Here is a 20,895-nt window from a genome sequence, read left to right as displayed (position 1 = left end):
TTCAGTTACGTATTGCTGACCCAATTCGATTTTATCTTCTCATGTGGCACGGGCGGTATGACGGTGAAGCGATTAATAAGCGAGGAAAAAAGCGCGCGGATTCCGATTTTCTCAGATGGATTCAGGCCTCATTCATGTGGTAATGTCGGATGTAGAAGCGGACTCGATGCGCATGTGCCATGGCGGCGACAAAGCGGATATTCCCCAGTAATCGCGAGTGATGCGTCATTGATACAAAAAGTGGCGTCAACTCGGTGGACACACCACCCAACTTAATTTTATTTGCATCTGCATCCATTGTATTTCGTGGCTCTGTTTTACTAATCCGTTTCCTCATGGGTCAGAACTTCCTACGTTTGGTAGTTTCAGGCAGTGTTATAGTGTAAAATGCAACAAATCGAGTACGGGTCACTTTTAAAAGATGATGTAAGCGGGTCGTCAAAAAAAATCGGATATAGTCAGAAAATCGGATTTGGGGTCAATCAAGACCTGCAGTGTAAATGCAGCCTGTCAGGATGTCAATTCATTCCTGGAGGGCGGAGCCCTGCAAAGTTTTGATCCAGCCCTGCTCCAACACACATACCATGTACTTTTCAAATAAACCTGAAAAGACTTGATTAGTTTGGTCAGGTGTATATAGTTAGGGTTGAATCTAGTTTGATTCCCCTGGTCTAAATCCTGTCTGGAAATCCCCACAGATACCATTTCTCTCTAAGAAGGAAAATAGCTGAGAGAATAATACCTTTTGAAGTCTTTTTTTTTACAGAAAAGGGAGATTTGAGATTGGTCTGTAATTAAAGGGGTCATGACATGTTTTTATTTTTTATTTTATTATGTTCCCTGAGGTGTAATTATAATATTACTCAAGTTTTTGGATGAAAAACATTCAAATTTGAGTGATTTATTTGAATCTATTTGATTTGAGTGATTCTTTTTCCACCCTGTTTATCATCTTATGACTGAAACAGTCGGTTTTGGGGTGTTTTCCCTTTAAGAGGTCAGTGTAACCGCCCACTTTTATGATTGTCTAACATCCATTACAGTCATTACCACCATTGCCATTTTAAAAATAGTTCTTACATGAAATACATTACTTACAGTTTGCACCTGTGGGCATTACAACAGTGCGATGATGCAAAAATAGGTACACTGTAAAAAATTCTGCTGTGATTTTACAGTAAATTACTGACTACTAATTGCATTACTTTCACAGTAATTTACAGTAAGAAATTTAATGTAAATTACAGTAAAATGACAGTTGTGTACAGTCATTTCACAGTTATTGATATCACATCATTACTGTAATTTCACAGTGCATAACTGTATAAATATAGTTATCAGCTGTAAAAGTAATGCAATTAGTAGCCAGTAATTAACTGTAAACTTACAATTTAATACAGTAATGCAATATGATGACATAAAAGTAGTAAAAAAAAAAGATAAAACAATAGTTTCCACAATTGATTTTATTTTCAATAAAATTGATACAACAATATCATAACAAACGTTGCAAGAGTCATTGCATAACAGCGGGCAAGAGTCAGCAACGGGCAAGAGTCGGCAACGAGATGGCAGTCCAAAAAACACAGCTAGAGGTAAATACCAAAACAATAGGTAGAAGTGAAGGTCTTGACCAGAAGGGCAGTCCAACATATTCAATGGCGATATGGCAAGTAAAAACGGAGAGAGCCAACAATGACCAGAGCAAATGAAAAAAGTAATACCATCAAAACAAATAACATTGGCAACCCAAGCCCCAACACACAGGTTTCATGCGAGTACATACTTAAAGGAGAACTCCGGTCAATTTTAACATTGAGCTAATTTTTTTGTAAATTTTGAGTGCTGTCAGTACAGAGAACAATGACAAAAATCGGTGTTGCCTACACTTGTTATCCTCTTTTTAAAAATTGGCCAGCGCTCATACCTGTATTTACATCCTGTTTTCGGTTGAAGTCCAAAGTAGTCGATTGTCGAGTTCACGCGCGTGATCATAGGTCGATTGTCGAGTAAACATATACTAAACAAAAAAAACTTCATTTTTATTCATATTTTTCACATCTACTGCAATCAGATTCACTTGTGTTCACTCTGAAGGAATCACTCACATTGGCTGTGCACTTGTAATGACACATCAAGGATGTTAAGAGGCTAAAAGCAGGTTTAAACATTGCCCCATTGAAGTCAACAGGGTGCAAATTTTAAAAAGAGGATAACAAGTGTAGGCAACACCGATTTTTGTTGTTGTTCTCTGTATTGACAGCACTCCAAATTTACAAAAAAAATAGCTCAGTGTTAAAATTGACCGGAGTTCTCCTTTAACACAAAATCTGATTATGTTGTCATCCATTCAAAATCCACAAATTGCGCAGCAGAGAACAAACTTGCTGATTGATGCCTCCCTGCTTCTTCTTGGATTTAGATCCTGTATCAGGGTTGATGCCCAGGAAGCACCTAAGACCACAAAAAAAAAAAAAAAAAAAAAAAAACCTTTCAAAGTCTGAGAGATTCCCTATTTTTGTTATATATTTGAAAATACAGTCTAACATTAGAATATATTTTACACTGATTATTTTTCAATAATCCATTTAGTTTTTCTAATTTGCTACTTGCTGACCACAACAGCACATGCAAAACACCTTAGGGTAAGAGGTGCTCATTCCTGTAGCTGGATATCTACCTTTTGTTGGATCAGACTGAACTCTGCAGGAAGGTAGATATCCAGAAACAGGAATGAGCATCTCTTACCCAAGGTGTTTTAAAAAACAGTCTTAATTTTATGGACGGAAAGACATTAGTAATGATATACAGTGAAATGGGATTATTAAACTTCAAAAAGTGACAGCTTAAAGACATGCAATTGCACGTTTGAAAGTGAAAACTGTTGCACATCCACCAGGTTTGAGTTCATTCATGACTCGTGGTTTCAGAGCAGTTTGTAAATATGTGCAGTACTCAAGAAATGGTCAACTTAAAAATTAAAATTTGCTGATAATTTATATTTGTATTTTGGATTGTCATTCCATCATTGGACACTCCATTCACTTTAGCCTGAAATGAAACCCTAAAAATCTTAAATTCTGTTCTGATGAAGAAATAAACTATAAATTATCAGCAAATTAAATTTTTTTGGGTGAACTGTTCCTTTAATAAGTACTGTTTACATTGTTTATAATATGCTGTTGATGAATTTTGAGTTTACTTTATGGCGTTTACATTTCTAAACATATTTTGCTATTCATTTTAATAATGGAGTGAGATTTTTTCAGACATGGAAAGGTGATAGGAACGTCTGTACCTAATCTGTTCTCCGTGTTTTGCCTAGGGATGCAATGTTCAAGTCAAGTCTGTCTCTTCATCACAGTGAAAATACAATATATTAACAATTTAACACTGGTGTCAGATTGGTACTCGGTATCGGCCGATAAAGGTCTTAAAGGGAGGGTTCGGAGTAAAATCAACCTAGGCTCCTTTGCACCATGACCTCGAGCCAAACACCCCCCAGAAGCCTTTTTACCCTTGGTTGAACATTATTAAAGTTAGAGCTTATTTAGAGATATCAGCCGGATGGCTTAGTGCAGGCGCTAATGGATCCTAGGCTGTATCTGGTAAATTACCCCACTAATAATGCCCAGAATGGTGCACTTGCCTGACGGCTCATGCTACCGCTAACCCAGACGTCGACGTCACTTCAGTGGCTTGGGAAAAGCCTGTAAAAGTCCTGGCAGAAAGCGATGCAGTTAAGTAATAATTGTTGCAAACTGGTACCACCAACAAAATATTAGTGCATTCCTTAATGTTAACTAATAATTGTTGCAAACTGGTACTACCAACAAAATATGAGTGCATTCCTGGAACTGGGCATTGTTACACTACATCCTTATGCAGCGCTTTCTGCCAGGACTTTTTTACCTGCTTTTCCCAAGCCACTGAAGTGACGTCGACGTCTGGGTTAGCAGTAGAATGAGCCATCAGGCAAGTGTTATTTAAATAAACTACTGACGTACTTAGAAACTTTCTAATGCCTTGTTTTATGAGTACAGAACCTATTTGTACTACTGTAAAGGTTTGTACCATTCTGGGCATTATTAGTGGGGTAAATTACGAGATACATCATAGGATCCATTAGCGCCTGCACTAAACCATCTGGCTGATTTCTGTAAATAAGCTCTAACTTTAATAATGTTCAACCAAGGGAAAAAAGGCTTCTGGCGGGGGGGTGGAGGGTGTTTGGCTTGAGGTCTTGGTGCAAAAGGCCCTAGGTTGATTTTACTCTGAACCATCCCTTTAATCCCACATGAAACATTGAAAGGAGATTAAATACCTTTGAATAAATTCAAGAGTGCATGTAGACTCTTCTGGATATTGAAGATTCAAACAGTAGTAACTGGAAAACAGCGAAGCAATTCCAGTGATAAAGTCTGCGTGTGGCCCCATGACAACTTGTCCTTCGATGGAGAGCAACCATGCTGCAGGCTTAATCATATCACCTGAAATAAACAAAAGTACCAAACATTAGGCAGGACCTGTAAGACCTGCACTCACAAAACAAGATGAACTAATGGTCAAGCATTTTAAAGGGATGGTTTGAAGTAAAATCAACATAGGGTCCTTTGCACCATGACCTCGAGCCAAACTCCTTGGATCCATTAGCGCCTGCACTAAGCCATTTGGCTGATTTCTCTAAATAAGCTCTAACTTTAATAATGTTCAACCAAGGGAAAAGACCCTAGGTTAATTTTATTCCGAACCATCCCTTTAATGTTGTACAAACATGCATTGTTATAAAAAATAAAGTTGTGTTAGTTAAAGGGATACTTCACTTTAAAATGAAAATTCTTTCATCATTTACTCACCCTCAAGTTGTTTCAAACCTCTATGAATTTCTTTCTTCTGCTAAACAGAATGTCAGTAACCAAACAGCTAACTGGAACCATTGACTTCCATAGTAGGAAAAAAAGTACTATGGAAGTCAATGGTTCCAGTTAACGGTTTGGTTACTGACATTCTTCAAAATATCTTCCTATGTGTTCAGCAGAAGAAGGAAATTCATACAGGTTTGAAACAACTTGAGGGTGAGTAAATGATGACAGAATTTTCATTTTAAAGTGAAGTATCCCTTTAAAACGACTTAAAGGAATAGTTCACCTAAAAATTAATATTTGCTGATAATTTACTTACCCTCTGGCAATCAAAGGTCCATCCACACGACTCCAGTCATCAAAAGAAGTCTTCTGAACCCAAACCATTGGTCATTTTTAAAAACAAAACAATACTTGAATTCTTATCAACTGTAAATCTGCACCGCCGTCCAGCTGTGCAGTGCTTGTTCGTGAGAGGTTGGTAAATATCACGCGTGACATCATCATGTAGACATGGTCATACACGATAAACCCATGAAGCTATAATTTTGAATAATAATAATACAAATACAAATCTACAGCAAAGAACATTAAACGGCTGTACAGCGCTTCTCTTTTAATTGCGACCTAACCTACATGATGTCACGCGTGATCTTTGCCAATGCAAGTTGCGCAAATCCCTCTCACGAACAAGCACAGCTGGACGAAAATGAAGATTTGTAGTTAAAAGTATATAAGATTTGTTTTGTTTTTAAAAATTATCAATGGTTTGGGTTCAGAAGACTTTTATTTGTCGACTGGAGTCATGTGGATTATTTTTATTCACATTGTACAGTCAAAAACCAATGGACTAAAATCTCTTTCAATGTTAAAGGTGGAGGCCTGAAATAAAATTTCTGATTTGATGAAGAAAGAAACTCAGAAATATTGGATGACCTGAGGAGGAGTACATTTTTGGGTGAACTATTCCTTTTACAAGACTTAACTCACTGCCAATATAATTCATAGACAATATAATGCAGAGGTCTTCAACCCTGCTTCTGGGGACCCACTGTGCTGAAGCAGGTTGGAAATAAACTTTGCAGGACAGCAGGTCCCCAGGAGCAGGGTTGAAGACCTCTGTATTAAGGTACTGGACACATGTAGGTTTAACCAGTAATATACTGAATGACGTTAGTAGGGCCCTATGAATTATTTTTTTCTATTTGATTACATTTTAAAAGATTGGTGAAATTGTTTGCTTTATGAATGAAATTGATTATACATGCTGTTTGATGATTAAAATTAAAATTATACCATAAATATGGAATCCATGAAAACTAAAACTGAAAAAAACTAATTTGGGAAAAAATAAAGCTGATTTCATTCGGCCTTACGTTAGACATTACCTTGGACAATCAAGCGAGGTGTGCTCAGCAATCTGGTCATCCTTTGGACGTCGGCAGCTGTGGCAGATGGCTGTAAAGTAAGTTTATACAGAAAACATTTTTATAGATGCAACGGGGTGCAAAGTACACTGCCTTTGACTTTAAACCTTATATTCAGTAACAACTTTACTGAATATACATTAAAAGAAAACTTTTTACCAATAATTGAATAAGTGTTTGCAAAACAAAACTTACGTCAGCCTCAAGCACGATGGCATCTTGTGGTTCTTTAAAGTATGTCCTTAGGAGCTGTAGAACACACATGGCCTTGTCTGAAACTTCAACGTCATAATTAGCCAGGACTTCAGCGATCCCCGGATAACGGCTGAGTCCCTGGCAGAACTTAACAATTGTGCTGCCTTTGCTGTGGATGGCCTCTCTTAGCTTGCTGATGATAGAGAAATCTGTGAGCAGCTTAAAGTGTGAGTAAAGGCATCTTCGTGAAGACAGAAAAGGCCATTCTTCTATAACCCTGTCAATGGTTGGTGCAGGTACCTGATTAAGGTACCTACGTTGCAGTATGTAAGTCTTTTCCATTAGTGGCTCAGCTCTTTCTGCGCCATCAAAGCCATCCTCTGAAAACATGCGGTGCAGGCGCATTTTCATCTCATCCAATGTCGTCTCGGTCTCGCCACTGGGTAGATCCGTAGGAGCCCATCTCACGCACCCATATTGATCCACTGGGCCTCTTGCCATTGTCCCTGCTCCACTGCTGGCCCTCCTCTCTCTCCGTCGTCGTGCAAGAGTGTTGTTTCTATTTTTGTACTCAACCCTTGTTTTAATTTGTTGAAGGAGGGACTGGCAGCCATCTCCAATAATATCTCCTGTTTTGCCTATATCTGCAAAACATTTAGGAAACTCTCTAATGATGCCCCGAACTATAGTGTGGCATGTTGCTCTACTAGGATTAGGATCTTGTTCTACGATCTGATCTACCACTGCCTGTACTATGTTTTTTTCTGTCTACTGGGAGGGGTCTTGCTTGATTTACCAAACATTTTTGAAGAGATGAAGGCATCCGTTCCCAATTTACTCTGAAATCAACATGCCATGGCCTTCCAAGATGTGGTGCAAAGCTCTCAGTGCATAAGGAGTGTGAGGATGGACTGCATGTGCTTCCCAAAGGGCTCTGAGATGAAGGGGGAGAAGGGACAGCCTCTAAATTTAACTGAATTAATGGAAGTCCTAAACAAAAAACAAAACAAAAAGCAAAAAAGAAAAGAAAAAAGAATTACATCTTTCATAAAGTTTCGTCATAGATTAAATTCTGAAGTAATAATTAAACTTAGTTTTTAAACCCTCAATCTTGTCTGCTTGTTTGTCAATTGTGATCATGTCCATAGCACCCTGCCGTGTAGATTTACCTTCATTTTTAAAAGCAGCCAACAATTTTCTGCACTGTATTGGACGCAAGTATTTTACAATGTCTTTTTCTTCGACCAACATAAGGTCTTCCTTGTTTTCGACTCCCAGCTCCTCCAGAACTTCCAACAAATGTGCCAGTGTTTCATCTGAGAGGCTTGGTAAAATTGAAATCACCAAATCCTTAATGCCTTGATTCATTTTCTGAAAGAGAAAAGGTACAATTTTCTTTTTAGTTCAAATGAATCTGTAACACATTGCTCAATAAACCTCTGGAAAAGCATGATGAAGAGCAATTAGTAGCAAGTCAAACACCTCATAAGTTGGAAGAGGATAGTAGTCAAGCAAATGTTCTTGGTTAACACAAAGATAATCATCTTGAGCTACTCCTAATTCACAATAGACACCAATGTCTCTCAACTTAGCAAAGGTATGTTTCTCTGCAACAAAGTACACAGACTCATGTACGACAACCACTAGAATAATCCTTCCAGCATAGAGTTCATCATCATGCTTTTCAAGCAAAACAAACATCCCCTTTCTGTACAATGTGCCTTTCACTGTGATTTCATTACATGCCACTGTAGACTGTGAATCAAAATTGTAACTGGCCACTGCCTCTCTAATCCTGTCACTGTAATCATCAATATAGAATTCTACACCCTTCTGTATCTGCACAACTGGAGGGAACATGCTGCCTGCACCTAGATAAGCTTGCAGAAGTTGGTGTCTATCTGCAAGAGTTTTGCAAAGATTTTTAAAATTGTGCAGTTTTCTGGCACACTTCTTAAAATAGCTGTGCTTGCTTTCGAATCTCAAAGTCCAGAGGCGATTTAGTGGACCAAAGTGGTGTATAAGGTCAGGGTAATGACGTAATGATGCTTAGGTCGTAAGGGATTATCAGGGAAGAGCTTTTGCCTGGTGCAAATGTATTCTTCGATTAAAACTTTGAGATATGCAACCTGCCCTGTTGTTACAGCTGGTGCACAAACAAGCTCCACTATCTCTCTCAGTTGCAATATCAGTTGCCATACCTCATTTCTACATGGATCTTTAATCCTGTCACCAATCAAGAGAGGTAGTATCCTGAGAAAACACCAATTCTGAACAGCATGTCCACTTAACCGCTCACTTCCGGGGAAGAGTTCGCCTGGTTTGTCATTTGCATCATTTCCTTTGTATTTGAACAGATTTTTGCATCGATTCAATTGCAAGTATGTAAAATGCTCCTCCTCAACTAAACGACCAACAAACAAAGCAAGGTCATAAGAAACAACACCCTCAAATAGATCGTGCCCTAGACATGGTGGGAGCCCAGGCTGACAAACATGGAAATGTGCAAGCTTGTTAAAAGGAGAGTCCCCTTTAATACCAAATACAGAGCCAGCAACAGCAGTGTCTAAATCTTGGACATGGCTTTTATATGACTGCACAGTTCTTGCAGTACCACACAGGTTTGACTCATTCACAAATGTGGTTTTATTTATCTCACAATATCGGCAGAAATAATCTGCACGACTGAAGTTTTCCAAAAAAAACCCTATACAATGGGATCCCAAATTATCTCCGGAAATGGCAACAAGAGTCCCTTTCATGATTTTACCACTGGGCATTGAAATGCCAGTTTCCTCTAGAAATTTAAGATCCTTGATCAATGGCTCAAAAACTTTGTTTATACCAAAGTATTTGAAGTCGTTTTCCCTACAAAGAAGCACAAGTTGCATGTGATCTGTAGTTGATCGATTGTGTGGCAAAATATCAGTCAGAGTACAGTAGACCGCTAAAACCTTAAGTATTTTTTCTTCCCTGAACCAAGAGGGTTTACAACCTCAAAGGCATCCTGATATAAAATGAGGCCAAGAGAATCAGAAGCTGTCTTCATTAAACTATTACTCTTAAATCCCTCACCATCCTTAACATCACGTAAAACGTCTCCAGGGGTGGGTGGTTGAGAATGCGTGTAAGCATGCTGTTCTCGCACAGATGTGGTTTTGAACAGTGCAGCCAATGTTTCCTTTATAGGTATATACTGGGCAAAACGCTCTTTGCCATTTTCATCATTACCTAAAAACAATGGCACAGGTTCAACATAGTCAAAATGACTTTTAAAAACAGACTTTCTTTTTTGGTCTGTATTTAACAGCTCCCTGTTATAAAACCTCAGAAGATCATCTCTACGCATTTCCTCAATGATGTTGCTAACAATAGCCTCTGAAATTTCAAGAGCCTTCAGTTTCTCACTCAGGATCTTAAGTGCATGTGACAGACCAATTTCATGTGCATTCTGAAAGTCCTCAATTATTGTTGTTATAGTACTTGCTGGTAACAACAATTTTGATTGTAATTTCAAGTACAGAAGTGTAATATTTTGTAGGAACAGTGATTCATCGACAGCAAATGGCTCTTCACATTCAAATCTGTCTTCATCGGGTGTCTCTAAACAAGGTTGATTAGAAATGCAAAACTGCTCAGTGGGAGCAGATCCAGTTGACATAGAATCATCAAGATCTTCAACATGTTTGTGTTTCCTTGACATATGAGCTGCTAAACTAGACTCGACTGTAAAGGTAGAACTACACTCTCTGAATGGGCATTTAATTTTGAGTCCTTCTCTTATGTGTGACTTTAAATGCTTAATGAGGGAGGTTAAGCTGTTACACACAATTTCACAAGATTGAGCTACACACTTTAATGGAGCATCAAATTGCTTGCTAAGAGATGGGCCCGATCCTTTATGATCTCTATACATGTGTGCTTTCAGAACGCTATCTTTATTGTACATGCGAGTACACTGAGAAATGCCACACTGATATCTGTAATTTGGAGTATTACTGTGGAGCTTTGTGTGCTGGATAAACTGGACAACAGTCTCAGACACATGCTCACACTGACTGAATTTACAGTGAAACATTGCAAACTGAAAAGAAATAGCCTAGAATATACCAAAGAAAAAAAGAAAGAAGGCTATAGTAAAATTTACAAGTAGGCTATATTTGAGTGACATTCCAGAAAATGGTGAATAATATCTCAGAAATTATCTTTTCGTGGCATGTGTCGTGTTTGAATTGAAGTTCACAGGAATTATTCAAAATGGACGATGGCCAACTGAGTTTTTTTCAGATACGAAAGTCGAGGGGGAGAATAAAATAATTTTTAAAAAGAAAATAACAAAAGTACAAAGACGGGACAATAGCCAAATTTACCTATAAAACTGAAGTAAAGTTACAGTCAATCGCAAATAATCTCTCAGAAATATATTTTCGTTGCACGTGCGCCGTCTTTGAACTTGAATTGAAGTTCACAGGAATTATTCAAAATTGATGACAGTTTTTCCAGATATCCTAGCTATACGAAGATCGACGGGGAGAATTAACACATTCTAAAAACACAAATAATAAAAGTACAAAGACGGAATTAGTCCATTTTACCTAAGAAGTGCAACCGAACGTTAACATTAAAGTTATAGAATCTCTCAAAAATGATATGTTCCGATGCGAGTCGTCTTTGAATTAAAGTTCACAGGACTTATTCAAAATTGATGATGACACTGCATTTTTTCCAGATATACTATACGAAGATCGACGGAGAGAATAAACACATTCTTTAAACACAAATAATAAAAGTACAAAGACGGATTAGTCTATTTTACCTATAAAGTGCAAACGAAGTAAAGTTACAGTCAAGAATCTCTCAAAAATGATCTTTTTGTGGCATGTGCGTTGTCTTTGAATTGAAATTCACAGGAATTAGCTATAGCTATTCAAAATGGATGATGACGCACTTTTTTTTTACCTCAGATACGAAAGTCTACACGAAAGAATACAATTTTAAAATGCAAATAATAAAATTACCATGACAGAAATAGTACATTTTACCTCTGAAGCAATAACTGATGTAAAGATAAAGTCAACACGGTAAACAATATCTCATCAGAACTTCTCGTGTGCCGTCGTCTTCTAAGTTCACAGTGATAATGCAAAATGGATGACCATGTCGAGTAGAGGTGGGCAGATCGATACTAATATCGATAATATCGATACCAACGTTGGTATCGGTATTGATCGATACCAACGTGAAAATATCGATACTTAAGTTTCAGTTTCTCTCGTTTTGCGACCTGGCCGTGTTTTGTCAAAATGCTGCTGCTGTCACAGAGCAGAGCAAGCTCTCAAGAGTGCTGCTCGTGCTCGACACTGCTCTCCTCCCCCTCTCCTGTGTTGTACCGTCACGTGACTCACCACTAGCGCTACCACCAGCAGTCAGGCGCGCGCGCCGCTCAGCCGCGCATTTCTAACAGCAGTCAGTCAGAGGCGGAGAATGGCAGCAGAGAGAAAGAGGAGCATTTTTTGTTAACATGCTACTTGAAAAGACAATTTGTTTTTACATTTTTTATATTTGTGAAGTAATCATTTTGTAACTTTGTTTATTAAATAAAACAGAAGTAACCAAAAGTTGTTTCTGAACCAAAGCTTTTGTAGTACTGATTAATAACCCAAAATGCAAATCACAAAAACAAATTAAAAGTCATGAAAATTCATTTAGATTTAGGTTGAAGACGCATCCACCTTAATTATTTAAAAGTATCGGTATCGGCGATACTGGCCCTGTATTTACTTGGTATAGGATAGATACCAGATCTAGCGGTATCGCACACCTCTAGTGTCGAGCTACCCTGGGACATCCCGCCCATTCTTCAAGTTCAAACTTTGTAAAGTTAGCCATGCACTAGAGACTAGCCTATTTTTTCTTTCACCAAAAAATGTGTTCAAGATTATTCACCTCTCTCCAAAGACTTAATAAATTTCGATTACGTTCACTTAAAATAATTGCACAAAACATAGGATCATTAAAAAAAAAAACTGCAAGCCGTCCTTTAACAAAACTTGGTAATAAAAACATAATTCATCATAAACAACTGCTGTAAAGCACTTTTCTAAGTTTTTAAGGTCATTTTTCGGCTGCTTTCATGCCAATGTCAGGGATTTTCAACCACCACTATGAAACGCACTTGCTAGCTAGCCAGATCTCTAACATCGCATAAATAACTGCTTAGATCCATTTTTGTTTTAACTATATGCACTTTTTATTTACCTCGTAACTTACCTTTATACATCAGATAGCATCGTCAGTGCCAAGAGAATATTCCTGCGTCGTGTCGTGTCGTCGTGAGCTGAATCAAAGAGAGCATATTATGTCAGACTTATTAAAGTACGGAATTTTCGCTGTTGGAACGTTATGAAATAATTTCAAATAGGTTAAACGATTACATTACTATTTTGTTGGAAGAATATTTTCTTTTTTTGAAGAGAGAGCATACTTACATGTAAAGTAGCCAGACTGAAGATGGCACCTTCGTTCTCAGCTGAATAGGTATTTTTACAGTAATTTGCTGTCATATCACAGCAGATAGTTAATAGTCAGTGAGCGAATCCGCATTACTGTGATATTACAGTACAACAATAAAAACAGTATTTTACTGTAAAAAAAACACAGTTAAATATTGTGAAAGTCTGGAAATATTTTACAGTGTATAGCTGCCTTGCTTTCTAGGATAGGATCAAGTTGTGTTTTTTTTAATGAGAAGCTTAATAACAGCCAGTTTGAAGGATTTTGGGATATCTCCTAATGACATTTAAAAATTGGAAATGGACTTGAAATCCATTGGGGTCTCCCCATGCAAGTACGAACCCTGCCAACTACGGGGGTGGTTCGGCGAGTTGCTTTGAAGGGAAAGTCATGGCCTAGTGGTTAGAGAGTTTGACTTCATTTGCTTACAGAAGCTGATACCACTGTGGTAAAAAGAGTTTAGCATGGAAAGTATTGCGGTTGCCTTTTACTCTATTTACGCAAATGCATCAGTGGAGTACAATGTTGGTTAAAAGCTACCTTAATTTTTTTTTCTTCAATACTGGAGAAACATATTTCTTGTGGGAAAAAAATGTAAATATAAAGGCATCAAAATGTATATAGGCTGTGTTGTTTTTTTGTTGCTATTTGGTGTTTAGGGATGAAAATAAAATTACAATGTCCCTTTTACCACAAATGTCCATTTTGTACCCTACTACTTGCAGTCTTTATTCAAGTAACAGGTGATAAATGCTTTGTGCTTTTAGTGGTGTAACTACACAACAATTGCAAACATAACAGTCTATGAATACATTATGAAGAATGTGACAACAGAAGAGTTCTCTCCCACTGATTTAAGCACATTAAATTTACATACCCCACAAAGATAAAGTTTATTCTGCACAGCAACAGACAGAGAGCCAATGGTGTGGTGAGAAAGAAACAGTGGACATGTTAAAGTTGATTCTGGAAATTGAAAATATTATTTATTTATTTATTTTTTTAGGGACCTGTCACTTAGGTTAGTCTAGTTCTCTATTTGGTGACGTGATCCTGACAATCATGTGGTTTATTGTTTTGTGTCTATTTGAGGGTGCAGCTGGGTGTTTGTTCCCACGCCATGTGGTCTTTTCTAGACCTATGTGTAGATGTGTGTCGTTCTTGTTAACTTGTAGTTGTTTTCACAGGCCATGGGCTCTTGTATTGTCATGTAGACAGGGCAGAGATCAAGTGTTTTTTGTTTGTTTGTTTTTTTTGTAATGGCATGTTTGGATACACAAACACACTAACACCCACAAAGAAGTTATGTTAATGTTTTTTGCACCACAGTCAAAAGGCAATCAAACCAGATTGTCTCAAAACATTGTTTGTGTCAAAACCTGCAACCATAAGGAGGTTTGACCATCCTAGTGTTTTTCATTCTGTAAGACCATTCTGATCTCCCCAATAAACATGTTCAGGAACTCTCACAAAACAGATGCCATGCAACAAAACAATAGTTTTTCCTTTTTCATGTTTGGTATCATTTTAAATATCTCAGTGCAGTTGTAAAATGGTCTCAATTTCACAGCATTCGCTTATAATCTGAGAATTTTGAAGAATTCTGTTCTGCTGCTGAGGAGTATGTTTTCCCATTTCAAGCCAGGTGTGACCAGTTGGACATGGATCCTGACTAACTAAAAGGTATTTTATGGTTTTGCAACTTAGATTTGAAGATTTCTTTGTTCTGGTCTGTATATTTAAAGAAAGTGGCAAAATAGCATTTTGGGGGATTCTGTAATCAGAAAACCTCATGCACATGTGTACGGTGTTGTGCACCGAGAGCACTCACATGCTGCTATGCGTTCCTCTGCTTTCAGGCATGCAGTATTTTGTATTTTCAAATCTGTAATTGGGTTAAACACATTGTCCTCATGGAACACACATTATAGTTGTTTGTGCTACATCTACACATAGACTAGTTGAGTTTATTCTTTAAAACACATGATTGTTTTACTGTAAGGGTTGTATGAAATGTCTTGTGTAAAATTAGAAAAACTGTAACAGTGATGTGCAACTATGTTGAATTTGTTCGTCTTCTACATGAAACACTCAACTATTTCCCATTTAGCTGCAGTAATCAATGTACAGGAGCATGGAATTATGTAATTAGCATGATACAATCTTACCTGACAAATAAAATGTTATATTTGATATAAACGCTCATGGAATCATTATGACTAATAGATCATGTGAAGGTGGATGTTACCTCAAATATATGGCCAAGATGGAACAAACTGAAGGTGGATGAATAGAGCAGTAGGCATGTCATTGGAGACCTTTTGATTTGTATCTATCATTTAGTGAGTGTTATGGGAAAAGACTAGGTAAACTACACTTTTTGTCAAGAACAAGCAGTAGGCAGCTGACTTAAAAGTATTAGTCAACCTACACCCTCTGACTAAAATCAGACTTTTGAATTTGCGATCGTGAGCCAATGTGATGTACAGCCAATGTGAGACTCAAATGCGACATCGGGTCCCTGATTAATGAATGATTGAAAGTGTGGGATATATAACATAATCAAATATCTAAATTAATACGTAACCAATATTTGTGATCAGTACTTAATAAAAAATACAGTCTAAATTTAATGATAATGAATTGAAGTCAGATTAAATATGCAGCTAGAATCAATTTAAAGCTAAATCCTAATAAATTAAGTGAACTTTACAGAAGCACAAGTAAAAGACCTACATGCATTATATCTTCACCAACATTGTTGGATTCCATTGTTGGGCCAGTGGGTGGACTTTAAAATACTTAATATTTTTTCTGTCCTTGCTTATTTATCTGGACAGTTGGTGTATGTTTAAAATATGGCTAACAAAGATTTTTTTTAAAAATTGTGATTAATCAAACCCTTTTTGTGCAATAAATCATGATTAATCACACACTTTTAATTAAGCATATACAATTTATCCTTTAAATCATTTGCTATATCTAACAAAGTAAACCATCATACTGAAGGGTGATTCTCACAAAACTGTATTTTCTGCAAGCTTTTTTCATGAGAAATTTAGGTGTCTCTCCAAATACGTATACTTTGGACACTCCAAAAGGACACCTAATCACCAAATGATATACAGTAGTTCACATAGTTTATACCAAACACCAAAGCACACATGAAAAGAGAAGCAGATCCAAATAAAATTCAGAATTCACAGTATACAGGATGTGGACAGCACAACAGCAACAGCTTGTTTAGAGGTTTTTGTGTCTGTGCATAAATACAATGTGCGATCAGTGTGTCAAAAGCACACATACACTAAACCAGTTCACAATTCAAACACACACACACACACACACTCTAACACAAAATCTTTTTGTCTTTTTCTTCTTTTCAGAATTTCTTATCTGCTCTACTTTGGCTTTGTGACAAATTACAAATGTTCCTGCATTTACTTTATATTTAATGCATTAGCTATAATGCTTTTGTTCAGAGTGAGAACTAGTACTAGTACATTTATATTTATAACTGGCTGTATATGTAAAAACACCAGAAGTCTCTGGAATGTCCCCTATTGGTATTAAGTAAATACACTAAGTACTTCCCATATATATATATATATATATATATATGATATATATATATATATATATATATATATATATATATATACATACATATATATACATATATATATACATATATATATATCTATACACACATATATATATATATATATATATATATATAATATACATATACATAGATATATATATATAATATACAATATATATTATATATATATATATAGTATATATATATATATATATATATATATATATACACATATATATATATATACACATATACACATATATACATCATATACATATATATATATATATACATATACATATATACATACATATATACATATATATATATACATATATATACATATATATAGTATATATATACATATATACATATATATATATATATATACACGTATATACATATATACATATATATATATATATATACATATATATATATATATATATACATATATATATATATATATACACACATATACATATATATACACATATATATATACATACATATATACATATACACACATATACACATATATACATATACACACATATACACATATATATATATATATATATATACATATATACATATATACATACACACACATACATATATATATATATACATATATATATATATATATATATAGATATATATATATATATATATATATATATATATATATATATATATATATATATATATATATATATATATGTATGTATATATATATATATATATATATATATATATATATATATATATATATATATATATATATATATATATATATATATATACAAACATATATATATATATATATATATATATATGTACACATATATATATACACATATATATATGTATATACACATATATATACACACATATATATATGTATACATATATATGTATATATATATACATATATAATGCCACATATATAATATATATATATATATATATTATATATATATACCTATATATATATATATATATATATTTGTTAAATTTGCATTTAGTCATTTAGCAGATGCTTTTATCCAAATGAAGACAATAGAAGCAATCAAAAACTAACAAAAGAGCAACAATATGTAAGTGCAAATGACAAGTCTTGGTTGGCCAAATGCAGTACACGTAGCAAGGTTTTTTGTTGTTGTTGTCCCAACCACTCCCCCCCCCCCCCCCCCCCCCCAAGTATACATTATGCACTAAAATAACTACAAATGAATGAAAAAATACAATTGTAAAAACTGGTTATGATTGACAGTTTATTTATCTATTTCATACAGTATGAGATGCATTAAGGTTAAAGGCAGTTTACTATGAAATATTCTGGTCACTTTATATTTCCTTTTCATTCTAGCTTTAACTGTGTTTGTGGCTTGTTTAGTGGAGTGGCATCATTCTATAAAAAACAATGACTTCAACAGAAAGGCTTATCTAAAATAAAATAACTAGTGATTGTTGTAATAAAACTGATTGCCAAGCTTGTAATAGCAATAATAGCATCACTGCCATTAAATAGTTTACCTAGTTTAGTAAAACATTGATGACTGTAGACTCAATGTTGCTGGTAGCTTTGCAGGCAAATGCTGAGATACAGATGGAGATGATGAACTGAGGGATGGTGAACACCAGCATTATTCCAACGACCCGCAATTTCTACAGAACATTCAACATGCACATATATGAAAGTAGTTCCAGAAATAATATCCTGTCAAAATGTCATAAAAAAAAAAAAAAATAAATAAAAAATCTGTCAAACCTGTATGCCTTTCTTTATTTTGAATACTGTTTTCCAATTAAAATGAAGTGGAGATTTCTTTTGGTTTATGTTAGATACAGACCAATAGGTATGTCTTTATTTACTTGATAATCTGTAAATAATTTTCCTTAGACTGAGTCTTGAACCTTATAAACAGATGAGTTCAATTTGTGGAGAAAACTGAAATTGTTAAAAAACTAACTTTTTTTTTCATAAATAGGACAACACTACATCTCTCATGAACATGCCAAGAAAAGCTAGAGAGGATGTCATAATTTTCAGTGAATAACGACTTAAATTTCAGCCTGTTTCTCTCAGAAAGCTCTCCTATGGCCAAGAATATAGTGCAGTGATCATATGGACTGCTTTTGTGATATCTTTAAATATCCCCAGTCATTGTAACTGTATGTTACAGAGCGACCAGTGTTCAGAATTTCTCCATTTGTGTTTTATGCAAGAAAGACAGTCATACAGGTTTGGAGTCATGTACAAGTGAGTAGATGATGACAGAATTTTCATTTTTGAATGAACTGTCCCTTTCAATAAATAGCAGCATTTAAAAACTAAACATTTAAATTAATACACAATAAACATGAATACAAAATACTACACATTATGCATGTAATACCTCAGCATGTAAACTTGAATGATCCATTGATATTACTCTTAATTGTATGCCCATCAGTACAATGGCTAGTCCTGCAGTTACGGCACTGACCACATTCATTCCAAGAGAGGCTTTCACCTGCAGGAACAGAATGTACTAATTTCATAAATTTACTCAAAGAACAGATCACTGAAAAGGCTTGCATTTTTACTTTTAAGCATAAAATTTAGAAATCATATCTGAGCAAACAAGGGGGGTTGTAACATTGTAACAGACTGAGGGCAGGACAGGAGGTGAACTCAAACGCAGGATTTACTGAACAACAAGGGGAGACAACTAGAAGGAATGACAGATAAGTATCCAAAGCAGTGAAGGGTGAACACTGTGATTGTGATGATGATGATGGAGAAACTGTGACAAACATGGCTTTCCCCATTTACTTCTACTGGACACTTAAAGAGTGCACAAATGGGACAATGTACAGCTGTCACTGACAATTGTGAAATTGTCTGTTGTATGAATATACAGTATAGCAGACAGTGTCATATGTATAACAGATATTTATTAGCCCATAAATTGTTAGCCTTTTTTTTTGTATTCATTCATTTTTCTTGTTTGCTTTGTTTCTTTTAGAATAAAATAATGAAAATTTTTACTTTTAGAATAAAATGTATTTTTATAAATGGGGACTGTTGTAAATATAATTTTGAAATATAATTGATACAAATCTGATGCATGCACAAAATTTAATCTGATGTCCATGTTTTCAGTACAATACAGTAAAAAACTCTTTGTATGTGACTTATTTACACAGAAATTAAATATATATATATATATATATATAAATATATATATATAATATATATATATATATATATATATATATATATATATATATAATATATATATATATATATATATATATATATTTAAAAAAACTTAAATATTGAGCAAAAAGTGTGGGGAAAACATATCCAAGTAGGGCAAGAATGAATTACAGATGTTAAATCAAAAAGTGTTACAGCCATCCCAGCCTTTCAGGTGACGCAAAATCAGTACTTTCAAAAACAATGTGACAAAATAAATGTTAAAATGTGCTAAAATTGGTGGTAATACTGTATGTACATACCACACACGGATTAAGTTTTTTCTGCGCAGCAACAAACAGAGAGCCAGCGATGATGTACTGAGAAAGAAGCACAGGAATTTCATTCTGGAAAATAAAATTAAAAGGGAAATAAAACAAAACCATTGAATGAAACTTACAATGAAAGATCCCCAGTAGGTGATGCCACTATAGACAACAATAGCAGAGTATTCATAGAAATTTGTGGTGTGTAGAATACCAAGTAAGAAGACCGTCACTCCAATCATTATCTGTACAGTCTAGAGAGCAGATATAGGTTAGATGTTTTATTTATGATGTTTAAACAATCTTGAAGAAATGTAATAAGAAGAAAATTCCCCAAACCATATATCATTATAATTCATCAGAAAATGCATTACCCCCAGTGCCTTTGGTTGTGCTTTGAAAAATTTTTTAAGTGTTGTATTGAGATTTGTTTCTCTGTCCTGCTGTCCATCAACAAAAATAACGCAGTCTTTTGCCTCCTGTGGATTTATTTGGATGACAACTGTAGCTTTGTCAGTAGAGATGACCTTGCTGCTTTCCATTTTAGACAAGTTTTGGTTTATACCTGTAATATGTTGATGTTTGTCAAGTACATTAAGAAATGTGAACAGAAGAAGTTGTGTCTACTGTATTTAAAAATGACAAAAAGATCTGTGCTTCTCATTGATTTTTCATATTCTTTTTTTTTTCCTGATAACTACATAAACCTCTGTTAAAACATCGCTATTCAGATTCATATACTATACATATGATGATCATTTAATTAATTTTTTATGAGCCT

The 20,895-nt window shown here is 35.0% G+C and overlaps 1 protein-coding gene and 1 pseudogene across 2 annotated transcripts in view; both read right to left on the bottom strand.

The window, feature by feature from the left end:
* The window catches only part of LOC122134484 (membrane-spanning 4-domains subfamily A member 4A-like), a 46,404-nt gene extending 25,724 nt beyond the window's left edge, over nucleotides 1-20,680 (bottom strand). The window contains exons 1-5 of one of the 2 annotated variants that reach the window (XM_042756330.1): nucleotides 20,489-20,680; nucleotides 20,249-20,368; nucleotides 20,112-20,168; nucleotides 19,004-19,120; nucleotides 17,865-18,272 (exon numbers count right to left, since the gene is read on the bottom strand). In XM_042756330.1, the coding sequence (XP_042612264.1) occupies nucleotides 18,141-18,272; nucleotides 19,004-19,120; nucleotides 20,112-20,168; nucleotides 20,249-20,368; nucleotides 20,489-20,656 (594 nt within the window). In that variant the 5' untranslated portion in view covers nucleotides 20,657-20,680 and the 3' untranslated portion in view covers nucleotides 17,865-18,140. Of the gene's footprint in view, nucleotides 1-17,864; nucleotides 18,273-19,003; nucleotides 19,121-20,111; nucleotides 20,169-20,248; nucleotides 20,369-20,488 lie in introns of those variants that run through there. The other variant, XM_042756329.1, reaches the window with a different exon arrangement.
* LOC109086109 lies at nucleotides 2,057-13,171 on the bottom strand (annotated as a pseudogene).
* Nucleotides 20,681-20,895: the final 215 nt, after the last annotated feature.

The sequence above is a fragment of the Cyprinus carpio genome, chromosome A5 (genome assembly GCF_018340385.1).
Source record: "Cyprinus carpio isolate SPL01 chromosome A5, ASM1834038v1, whole genome shotgun sequence".
NCBI classification, from domain to species: domain Eukaryota; kingdom Metazoa; phylum Chordata; class Actinopteri; order Cypriniformes; family Cyprinidae; genus Cyprinus; species Cyprinus carpio.
Note: the sequence above shows the minus strand (reverse complement) of the source record. Positions and strands in the feature narration are given on the sequence as shown.